At 46.7% G+C, this 12,119-nt stretch overlaps 1 protein-coding gene across 9 annotated transcripts in view; it reads left to right on the top strand.

The window, feature by feature from the left end:
• Positions 1-12,092, top strand: part of LOC146341676 (butyrophilin subfamily 2 member A1-like) — a 33,747-nt gene extending 21,655 nt beyond the window's left edge. For 5 of the 9 annotated variants that reach the window (XM_084805140.1, XM_084805145.1, XM_084805146.1 and 2 more), the window contains 5 exons: positions 350-376; positions 5,035-5,061; positions 5,425-5,445; positions 5,625-5,651; positions 9,961-12,085. In XM_084805140.1, coding sequence (XP_084661266.1) covers positions 350-376; positions 5,035-5,061; positions 5,425-5,445; positions 5,625-5,651; positions 9,961-10,517 — 659 coding nt within the window. In that variant the 3' untranslated portion in view covers positions 10,518-12,085. Of the gene's footprint in view, positions 1-349; positions 377-5,034; positions 5,062-5,424; positions 5,446-5,624; positions 5,652-9,960 lie in introns of all 9 variants that reach the window. The other 4 variants (XM_084805139.1, XM_084805138.1, XM_084805144.1 and 1 more) reach the window with 3 other exon arrangements.
• The last annotated feature ends 27 nt before the right edge of the window (positions 12,093-12,119 follow it).

The following is a 12,119-nucleotide window of genomic DNA, read 5'->3' as shown; positions in this document are numbered from 1 at the left end:
TACTGAAAAGGAATGTATAAGTAATATGTAATTAGTTTTAAATGAACTTGAGCACACCCTGGGAGAGAGTGGAGGACAGGAAGACCTGGCGTGCTGTGGTCCATGGGGTCACAAAGAGTCAGACACAACTTAACGACTGAACAACAACAACAATTAGTTTTAAACTCTTTCCACTCTTTCAATCTCTGCTAACTTTAAAAATACAGAACACACACACACACACAGAGAGAGAGAGAGAGAGAGAGAGAGAGAGATTTCTGTCTATTTTCAGGAATGATAGATTTATCAACAACTCTGATAGATTTACTTATTATTATTATTATTATTATTATTATTATTATTATTGCAGAAACAGAGGGAAAGACAAGGCAAGCAAGTGAGTATCCTTTCAGACAATAACAACACAATACCTGCTCTTTTTCCTAAATTGCAACCTGCTTCCTTACACTGTACCTTACACATACTCCCACCCCACCCCCCTGCCGCTCAACATTCTCCATTCCTGAGTCAGCCGAAGTGGTCTCGAGATTGGTGCTGGCGTCTCCATGGCTTGTATGGACTTCACCATACATGCTGAGGCCACCTTGTCGGGAGTGACTCAGGATTTCATGGCCTCCATGGCAACCATGGGTCTGTCCCAATTAGTATCTGGCCAGGCTCAATCAGCAGGGCACACTTTCGATCTGGTTTTCTACATAGGATAGGATTATGGTAAACTGGGTGTGGAGGAACTTTCTACAGTTCCATTGTTGTAGACAGATCACTACCTAGTGGGGTTTAAACTTCTGCAGGGTCTGATTAAGAGCTTCTGCAGGGTCCGATTAAGATGGTCTGCCCCAGGAGACTGATGGATCCAAATGGTTTTCTGATGGCTCTAGGGGATTTTACTTTTACCTTGTCAGGTGATTCTGTCAAAGCTCTGGTTGATCTCTGGAATGGAGAAATGGCCCAGTTGGTTGACATGATCAATCCTGAGTGTCCTCACCCATGGAGTGAAGCCCAACAAGCCCCCTGGTTTTCCAGGGTACTGAGGCCATTGAAACAAGTGGGACATCAGCTAGAGTGACATTGGTGGAAAACCTGGCATGAATCTGATCAAACACAGGCTAGAACTCATTTGAAAGCCTACTCCATGGCAATGAGGGTGGTGAAGAAAGCACCTTTCTCCACTACCACTGTGTCTGCACAGAGTTGCCCAGCGGAACTTTTTTGGGGTGGTCAGAGGCCTATTATGCTCTGGCCTGCAAGAAGAGGAGGTGGGCCACCTGATAGCCTGCTCTGACCAATTTGCCTGACACTTTGCAGATAAAATCAATAATATCCATGGTGATGTAACTTTGGCCCCTGCTTGTCCAGTTGCAAAGATACTTTTCAATTTGTAGAGCCTGGGGATGTGGACAGGATCCTTGGAGAAGTGAGCTTGCCACTTGTGTGCTGGACCCTTGCTCTTCCTGGCTCATGAATCAGATGCGGGGGGGGGGGCTCCCACTGACTGGAGCCATGAAAAGAGGGTGAAGTGTAGATCTCTGTTAAAAGGACTTGCTGGAGACTTGGGCAAGTATACAATGGAAGCAGGGCACCCCCAAGTGTCAGTTCAACACTTCAAACCTGAGGATCAGGTTGCTAAGTGGGAGGTCTTGTCCCCCTTTCCTAACCAGTCAGTGGCTAATTTAACAGCTGTCAGTATCAAGCATCTGGAAATTACCCTTTTGCACTAACCAAGACCAAAGTAGGAGTGGAGGGGGAAATCAACAAGTTGTTTTACAAGTGGGCGCTGATGGGCTAAATGAAGTACTGTGGAGAGGATGAAACTGACAAGGATATTGACATTGACAGGAGGGGAATAATATGTGTCTGTGGGTCTACATAGAGGACACAGGTGGACTTGCGATCTGCGTCATTCTGCAAAAGTGGCAATAACTTAAAAAAAACTATGACAATATTTGCGCACATTTCAAGACCTACCAAAAACATTAAAAATTGAGCAAATTGCAGTTTGCACAAATGGTGGAACCAATTTTCCCCAAGGGGAAAATGCGCTAATTGCTGCCATAACACCACCACCCCCAATCTGCGTACTGGCTCAGCTCGCTACAAAGCAAGTTAGCACTAACAGATGGAGGTGGAACAAAAGCCATGCGGCCGAACCAGAATAAAACTGTTGGGCTGGGAAATTCCAGTTCAGTGCTATGTCTGTCAGCCTGTGATGTCCCTCAGGGGCCCATCTTATCCCCCACGCTATTTAACATATACATGAAACCTCTGAAAGAGATTGCCTGGAGTTTGGGGGTTTCATGCCACCAGTATGCTGACAACACCCAACTCGATCTCTCCTTTCCATTCAAATCTAAGGAAGCTGTTCTAGTTCTAAATTGGTGTCTGATCAGTAATGGACTGCAAACAGCAAACAAACTGAAGCTTAATCCATTCCAGACAAGACAGAGGTGCTCCTGGTTAGTCAAAAGGCAGATCAAGGAATAAGGATCCAACCTGTGCTGGATGGGGTTACACTCCCTCTCAAGATTCAGACTCACAGTTTAGGTGGACTTCTGGACTCGGCCTTGAACCTGGATGCCCATGTTTCAGAGGTGGCCAGGAGCGCATTTGCACATTCCTAGAGACATCTGATCTGGCCATGGTTACAGATGACTTAGATACATCCTGTTTGTAACATGCTCTGCATGGGTGCTGCCTTTGAGAATGGTTCAGAAACTTCAGCTGGTTCAGGATTCTGTAGCCAGATTGTTCACCAGGGCTGATTACAGGGAACACACAACTCCCTTGTTAAAGCAGCTTCAGTGGCTACTGGTCTGTGTCCAGGCAGAATTCAAAGTGCTGGTTATGACCTATAAACCTATACTGCTTATGACCATGCTCCCTGAAAGACTGCCTTTTCCCTTACAAGCCTGCCCAGTTCTTAAGGTCTCTGGGAGAGACCCCTCATTTGGGAGCACCACCTTAAGAAGCATGTTTGGTGGCACTGTGAAAGAGAACTGTGGAACTCCCTGCTGCAGGAGGCTAGGTTCACTCCTTGTCTGCTGTCCTTCCGTCGGCAGACAAAGACCATTTCATTCAAGTGGGCCTTTGGCGTGTAAGCCGGTCTGATGAGCTGGATGCTGTTTTTACTGTGTTGTTGTGTTTTTAATCATTTTTAATTGTTTTATTAGAGATTGTAAGCTGCCTTGAATGCCATTTTTAGAAGAAAGGCAGAGTACAAATCAAATAAATGAATATATAATTGTCACAGAGAAGAGGGCCACAACCTGTTCTCTGTCATCCAAGAGTGTAGGACACGAGATAATGGGCTTAAGTTACGAGAAGGCAGATTTCAGTTGAATATCAGGAAAAAACTTCCTTACATTCAAGGCAGTAAGGCAATGGAACCAACTGCCTAGGGAGGTGGTGGGATCTCCATTGCTGGAAGTTTTCAAGTAGAGACTGGACAGTAATCTGATGTCAGGGATGCCTCAAACTGGATTCCTGCACTGAGCAGGGGGTTGGACTAGGGATGTACGAATCCCTTACCTGGCTCCGCCCCGGGGCATCTGCAGTGGGGGGGGAGGCACTCCGTCCCTCCCTCTGGAATCCTCCTTGGCCGGCTCTGCTCCGCGGCGGCTCTCTGGAGCCACCGGCCAGGGCTGGCCACAGCCAGAGTTCCTTCTGGGCTGCTGCGGCCGCAAATGGCGGCCGTCCTAGCGGCCACCATTTGTATCCTTGCAAGCAGCCGTGATAGGTACATAAGTATTTACATAGCCTATCACGGTAAAGGCAGCCACACAAATGGCAGCTGCTACTCCATTTCCGTGGCTACCTTACCATAATTGGCTACGTAAATACTTACATAGCCTATCATGGCAAAGAGCAGGGGCACAAACAAATGGCGTAGCGGCCGCCATTTGCGTCTCTGCTCTTTGCCATGATAGGCTACATAAATACTTACGTAGCCTATTCCAGCTGCAAGAGTGCAAATGGCAGCTGCAGCAGCCTGGCCGCGGCCGGCTGGGAGACTAGCCGGAGCTGCTGCCGCTGGAGCTGCCGCCGCCGCATCCACCCCAGGTAAGTTCCGTCCCGGGGGGATTCTGCGGGGGGGCGGGGGGCCATTCCGCCATGAATTCTGGGAGGCCAGATTCTTTAGAATCCCTAAATTCTAAATCCGTGGCAGAATCTCTGACATCCCTAGGTTGGACTTGGTGGCCTAAATGGACCCTGCCAACTCTATGATTCTTGTGCTATGGATTGTTCAGAAATGTGGAGAGTGTTCCAGGCATGCTCTTGAAGTTAACATGCTTCAGTTTCTCCTTTCTGTAGTGTGCGGTTGCTAGCTCCTGCAGATTGAAAAACACACACAACAAAACACCCTGTTTTTTCTGTGTTTTTCTGAGGAGATGATGATATAGTTAGCACCCGCTGTGGTGACCTCTTGGTTCCAACTATGGTTACCCTGTCCTCAGCCCCACCAAACTCAGGGCTCCTTCACATGGAGCTTTTATCCTGTGATTGAGATTGCTCCATCACGGATGTTTGCGGGCTCTTTACCTGACTCTGTGACCCTGCCATGACCTTCCAGGGCCTCTCCTGCACTAAATGCCCTTTGTTCCATTTTTAAATAGATCGCAGATAATGCGCTATCAAATGACCCCGTTGTGTTCCTCTTCAGTTTCCTCCATGAAAAGAGGAAAAGAGACAAGAGGAGCGAGATCAATGAAAGATAACAGGAGACTCAGATATGGGGAGAAGGAGGGGGGAAGGGGAGGGGGGAAGGAAGCGTGTGTAAAGGGAGTCGTTGTGATCCTGCATTTAAAACGGAAGCAGAAAGCCCCCTTTTAAATGCAGGATTTTAGGCTGGTGTAGAGATGCCCTCAGTGGGCGCCAGCCACTGCTAGGGGTATGCTGTAATGCTTATTGCACACTTCATATGGCTGGGTTTAACTTTGTCTTATGTGAATTGACCCCATGTCTATGCTTAGTCATTCATTTTTTTCTTCTAAGTTCTCCTAACTCTTCACTGTGCTAATTCAAGTCATTGTTTTATAGGTGTGAGTGAACTGCAGACACGCTTTGGTAAGACAAGACTTTATATATGGATTTGAAGGAAGGAGGAATAGGGTTTGAATTAACTGATGAAGAGTACAATAATGGCATCCTTTTGAATAAGAATTATTTTGCTAACAGTTATTTCATGTCTAGTTACCCTGCAATATGTTTATACTTAAATATATTAAGTGTATATAAAAGAAACATCCATGGCTAAGATCCAGAGTAAGCCACTTTCACTTAGTTCCCATTTAAATCAATGGGAAAAGTAAGTTATGACTAAATTTCAGATTGATTTCAATGGGACCAAGTGAGACTAACAGTCTGGATGGATACAACTGTATATATCTTGAAAATGATATCACTAATTGGAATGTATTTCCATTTCAGACACACTCAAGAATGAGCTGGGTAAGCCAGAATGATTTGATGGAACAGTTACTGTTTTGTGCTGAAAATTTGTTTCTTGTGTCTGACTTGGTAAAATCAATTTATTACATTCCAAAATGATTTGGTGCTGCTCAGTTGTTTCATAGCTGTTGGTCTATTTTACTATTCTGTGCAGTTGATCATTTTTTCCTTGTTTGTAGAACTTAGAAGAGTTCAGAGTTATGCAGGTAAGGGAGCTGCCATAATTCGGACTAATGCACATCACTCAGTGTCATCACTCAGCAACTTTTCACTTGCTGAGATGCAGCTGGCTGTGTGAATTGCCTCCACAGAAACATAATGGGTTGGGTCCAGAATAAGTAATTATGCTTCAGTCCTATTGAAATCAGTGTGGGATATTAGTCTTGACGTATTTATTTCAATGGGAACCAGAACTATGTGTACCTAATTTAGAGAGCAATCCTATGGCCCCTAGACAACGTCTGTGGGGCCATAGGATACTTCAGATTCCTGGATCTGGGGTTAGAGACAGCACTTGGACTGTGGACCCAGGAGTCTGAGCTTCTTGCCCCCTTGCAAGTGGTGCAGAGAGAACCATGCCGGTTGCCTCTCTGAGATTGCAACAGCGACTTTGGAGAGGAGGGAATGGGGTCATCATTCCCATGGGCAGGTAGGGGAGGCAACTGGGGATATGAGCTGTCCCCAGCCTCCCCGCCCTCTGCCCCGACGCCTCAGCTAGACAGGCAAAAATGCCCATCTAGCTGAAATACAGAGGGGAGGGAGCACGGAGGTGAAGATCGCCTCCACGCTCCTCATACTCTGCATAGGATTCCCATCACTCTCTGAGGTCAGTCTGATAGAAATCCTGACAGGATTACATCCTTAGTCCAGACCCAATCCATTGTGTTCGAGGTGATGTGGAGTTATACGATTGCCAGGTCTACCAGTGTCACGTTTCTAGAATCTGATAGGGATGCAGAGAAGTCCGCCACAGATTTCAGTGAGGCCGAATGCACTAGCATTCAGCCCCCCGAAACCCATGGCAGAACGGCCTCCCACCCCCCACCACCCTGCGGAATCCCCCCGGGACGAAGTTTACCTGGGGCAGAGGGGGCGGCAGCTCCTGCTGTGGTGGCTCCGGTGGAGGCAGCGGTGGCTGGTCTCTCGGTTGGCTGCTGCAGTCGCAAATGGCAGCTGTTGTAGCGGCCACCATTTGCGTCCTTCCAGGCTGCCATGATAGGCTACATAAGTATTTACATAGCCTATCACGACAAAGAACAGGGGCACAAACGGCATAGCAGCCGCCATTTGTGCCTCTGCTCTTTGCCGTGATAGGCTACGTAAGTACTTATGTAGCCTATCACGGCAGCCTGGAAGGACGCAAATGGCGGCCACTACGACAGCCGCCATTTGCAGCCGCAGCAGCCCAGCCGTGGCCGGAACTCCGGCTGAGGCTGGCCCTAGGTGGCGGCTCCGCAGACCTGCCACGGAGCGGAGCCAGCCAGGGAGGATTCCGGGGGGAGGGACGGCGCGCCTCCCCCCACTGCTGATGCCCCAGCGCGGAACCAGGTAGATGTTTCGTACATCCCTAGAATCTGAGCTTAACAGTTGCAGATTCAAGGGTTCAAGAATTCCAAGGTGGTCAGCACAGACAGGGATCAGGCAAAAGGCAATGTCTCAACAGTCCATGCCACAGGCAATAAAGTTCCAAGGCAACACAACAGACAAGGGGCAGGCAAGGGGAGGGGCAGAGTTCAGTCCAGATATCAGGCAACAAGGCCCCAAAGGCAACACAGCAGACAAGGAACAGGCAAAAGGAGAGTTGGAGCTCAGTCCAGAAGTACTCACACCAGGAAGCAGTCAAGGAAACAATCCTGAGACAAGGCAACGGAAGCTAGATTCAGGAAAGTCTAGTCGAAATAGTTTCCAGCAACAATATCAGCAGTACACTGCTGTTTGTTTGTTTTTTGTGGCTACTGTCAGAGTCACACCCAACCCTCAGCTGCGAGCTGGTGGTGAATGCAGCTGAAAAGGTCCTCCTTGTGATCAAGCTTCCTACATGGAAGTAGACCTTTTCTCACAAGGAGGTATCTGGCTCAGTCTAGCACTCCTTCTGTCTTTTAGGTGGTGTCTCTCCTGAGGGCCAAGGGATTCCTCTCCCTCTTCCCCTGAGGCAGAGTCCCTGTCCTCCACAGGTGAACCCCTCATGGTAGACACCCCTGAGGGCCCAGGCTCCTCCTGGACAACTGGCAGATCCTGGCCATTGCTGGTGGTGGGCAGTTCCTCATCCTCCAGCTCTTTCTCCAAGGAGGAGTCTTCCAGCAGGGGCGTGACAAGCAGTTTTGATCTGAGGTGACTTTTCACTCATGCTACTTGTCACTTCTTGGTGCAGGCACCAAGTGACAAACATGCATGTGTGAACCCAAACACACTTCTTTTAGATGGTAAATCAACTAAGACTTGACCTATTCATTTTTCAGTTTTTAAAACCCTGTTTTGAATGTGGCCAATAAGCAATGTGTGGTTTGAATGAAAACTCATTCAGAACTTGTGTAAGCAAACAGAGACGGTTCTGCAGAAGAAAATTATTACTCTGCCTATTCCATCAGACAAATTCACTGCTTGGGTTTATGCCAATATCCTGTCTCTTGACACATTGCAGAGGCAAAGTTGTGAAATGAAAATCATCCCTCTTCCAAAGCATAGGGTGGGAAACTATCATTCGTACCTATGGATTTTGAACTGGGATTTCTCATATCCAAGCCCAAAACTCTAGCATTGCACCACAGTAGTACACACACACACACACACATCTTCCAGATGGAGGCTCTGGGCAGTTTCATACCAGCATGATAAAGCCATCGGATAATGCCAAATACAGATCGACTAGGCTGGTTTTGGGGTTCAGGAAAGGCTTCTCCAAAAAAGTAGATCTTGGGGAGGGACTGAAAGGATAAATGGAGTGGCTTGGAGAATAGAAAGATGGAGGCTGTACCAGGTTTAGGGAATGGAAAGGCAGAAGGAGAAAGATGAGAGTGAGAGGAGAGAAGGGCAGCTGCAAACACATAAGCTCATGCACAGCAGAATTAGAAAGAAAAGTGAATTAAATGATATCACTCATTGGAATTAAACCTTGGCTGATTAAATCTTGTTCTTCCTCCTCCTTATGAAGAAGAAATGCGATGCCCTGATTCATCTTGGATCATAATCTTACTAATATGAGATGCACATGGAGGGCTTAGTGCATGTAAAAAACCACATTATTGTTTTGCAGCATCTTAAAAACATGACTCTTGTTTTTGCTGCAGTTGTGGTGGCTTTTGGCTATGAGAAGTAGAGTTTATATCCACTTTGGATAGTCAGTACAACCAGATCAGTTATGAGATTAAGGGAGCAACCCTTAGGGATGGCAGAGAATTCTGCCACGGACTCCACTGAGGCCGGAACAATCCAGCCTCCAGAGTCTGTGGCAGAACGGGTCCACCTACCTCTGCCTCCCGCCAGACTTGCGCAGAGCCAGATCCTCCTCACCAGCCAGCTCCATACAGCAAGCGATATGGCCACCATTGCCGTGCCGTATCACTGAGCACTCACTGCAGGAAGGGAGCTGGATGCAAATGGCATCTGCTACGCCATTTGCATCCCTGATTTTTTCCCCAGATAGGCTACGCATTTTTATTTACATAGATATTTGCATAGCCTATCACGTGAAAAAACAGGGACGCAAATGGCGTAGCAGATGCCATTTGCGTACGGATCCCTTCCTGCAGTGAGTGCTCAGTGATACGGCATGGCAATGGCAGCTGTATCGCTTGCTGTGCGGAGCTGGCTGGCGGCTCCATGGAGTTGCCGCAGAGCAGAGCCGGCCGGTGAGCATTCCGGGGGGAGGAATGGATCGCCTCCCCCCCGCGCCCCCCCCGAACTGGAAGGTAAGGGATTCGTACATCCCTAGCAATCCTATGGCCACTAGTCAGCACCTAGACGGCCATAGGATATGTGGGTTTCTGGGAACCGACCTTGGAGCCCACGCTTTGAGGTCAGTTCCTGGAGAACCTCCCCCCCCCCTGCACTGCCTGAGAGGCCCTGCGCTCCGAGCTCAGAAGGGGAGCATGGAGTGGCCAAAATGGGGCATTCCAGGGGTGTTCCAGGGCAGGGAAAGCAGAAATGCCGGTATGACACATCCTATGTGTCATCCAGCAGCCTCCTCACCCGCTCTGCCTTCCCGCAGCTAGACAACTGAAATCGGCTATCTAGCTGCAAATGCAGGGCAGGAGAAGCACGGAGGGAATGATCCCCTCCATGCTTCTCCTGCCCTGCATTGAATAAGACGTCGCCTCCAAGTTCAGAGGCAGATGCCTATCCTCATAGGATTACGCCTTCAGGCTGCAATCCTTCCTAGGGGGTAAGTCCCATTGAATTCAATAGAAATAACATGCTTAGGGTTATACTGCAAATGCTTTCACTGTGATAGACTGTCACCTCTTTAGAGCTAATTATTGTTCCTTCATGTTGTTTTCTCTCTCTGCTTTTCCTTAGCTACTGTCACTTTGGATTCAGATTATAAGCATCTGGATGTCATCATTAGTGAGGATCAGAAAAAAGCCAAGCTTCAAGCTGTCCCCACTGGGCAACCAGAATCTGCCTTGGGGGCTCTGATTGTTGTGGGGAAAGAAAGTTATGCTACTGGGAAGCGCTATTGGGAGGTCAGGGTAGGAGACAGGTTAGACTGGGAGCTAGGGGTGCTGTCTCGAGCTGCAAGGGACAAAGCCAAAAAGGAGAATTTCGTTGGGCCCCTTGGGGAAGGATGCTGGGCCCTGAGAAGTGTCAGAGGAGATTTGTTTTTTACTCAAGATGAGAATAAGATTGAAAAGAAAGCAGTGTCCTATTCAGTGATCGGCATGTTCCTGGATCCAGAAGCAAGAACAATCTCATTTTATAATGCTGAGGTAAAATTCCGTATAAACTCTATTCCCATTCAGGCAACTGAGAAATTATATCCATTTTTAAGTTTTGGCCAGACTGCAGAGCACTGGGATCTATGTCCATTAGAGATAATACAAATTGGAGTCCCAATCCCTTTTAAGAAACTCTGATAGAAAAGAAGGGATCTCCAGGCTTTTCTGTTCACCAGAAAAGAAACGTTGACAGGAAATTCCTTGAATTCAGAAGGAAGGTAAAATAAGGAAAATAATACTAGAAATACCACCAAGATTTAACTGTTGTGTGTGGTTTATCATGGGGTGTTTTTTTTACAATTTTAAAAAAATGCTTGGCTGTGGATACACATTGAAGGCATCAGCAACCCCTCCCTACAGGAAAACTGCTGAGCTCTTCCCCCAGCCTGCTGGTCCTCAGCCAGGCATGCTGCATGGGAAACTCCCTTACATACAGAGGGTCCCGGTAATAGGAGATAGATTGTGCAATTGTTGTATATTTCCATTTCAACTTGTGCATGACTCTCTCACCTTCATGTTTGTGTTGTGCTACACATCAAAATAAAATAAAAATTAACCATGAAATAAATTTATTGAGATCTGAACACTGTCTGATGATAATCTCCCTGAGCTTCGAGTGCTGGGTCCAAGGAAGAGTCAGGTAGCAATTGTATCAGACAGAAGAATCAGAGTCCGTTGTTATTCAGCAACATTGTAAAGCAGCAGCAACTTGTAAATCATGAATGAATGAATGAATGAAGAACTGAATGGTGAACAGAAATTGTCCTACTAACCATTATCTCCTGTGGACGTCCTCTGTGACTCTACCACCCAGTGTTTGTGTATGCAGTGCTTTTGTATAACAGTGGACAAAGAATTGGATATGCCATTGCAAGCAATAATAATAAAAATAAAAATGCGAGTTTTCATTGGGCACCACCATTATTTTTATTTGTATATATTGTTCAGGTTATGGAGGGAGGTAACTCTGGGGGAGTGGGAGTGAATTGATGAATGAATGAACAAAATAAGCAAGCATTTCTTCTTCCCATGCATTTCTCCAATCTTTGGTAGGTCCGTTTCATTAATGACAATCTTGGTTGACCCACTGGTCAACATTTGTGTGTGAAGGATTCATTTCATTGGCCCATGTGGTCTGTGTTTTTACCAGCGTTACTGGAATAGTGAGAAACGCCAAGAGGAGGCAACTCCCATACCATTGCCATGAACTGTTAATCAGCCCATTACTCCTTCAACTATTCCCGTTTTCATGTGTCTAGGAACGCCACAACTATTGTTGACATTTCCCCCTTCTTAATATTGTGCACTGCTTACTTCCCAAAGCAGTAAGAAGTCCCAGAGGCCGTGTAACCCAGGGTCTGCCTTACTTTGGAGGAAAGAGCACTGGAGGCTTAAGATGTCTGTATAATATTTGTTTTATTTCAGAATATACAAGCAAAGCATAAATGGATGGAAACAGCATGTGTTCTGACATGTAGATGTAGGGAAAGTACAAATCAATTTCCATTTCTTTCCGTTTCTCAGTTTTCTAGTCTTAAGTTTGGTTCTTATTGAAGTTTGAGGATTTTTCCAGTTTTATGTTTGGTCCATCCCAAACTTTGATACTATTTCTTGTTGAAGTTTGCATGAAAATGTGTACACATTTTTGTCTGCATTTCTCCTAATACATGCATTTTGTATGCACTTTTGACTAATAAACACATTTTTGCAAGCAATCTTCTTAATATTATGAATTTTTGG

The sequence above is a fragment of the Heloderma suspectum genome, chromosome 6 (assembly GCF_057233095.1).
Source record: "Heloderma suspectum isolate Gila_16-S chromosome 6, 16-S_ref, whole genome shotgun sequence".
NCBI classification, from domain to species: Eukaryota; Metazoa; Chordata; class Lepidosauria; order Squamata; family Helodermatidae; genus Heloderma; species Heloderma suspectum.
Note: the sequence above shows the minus strand (reverse complement) of the source record. Positions and strands in the feature narration are given on the sequence as shown.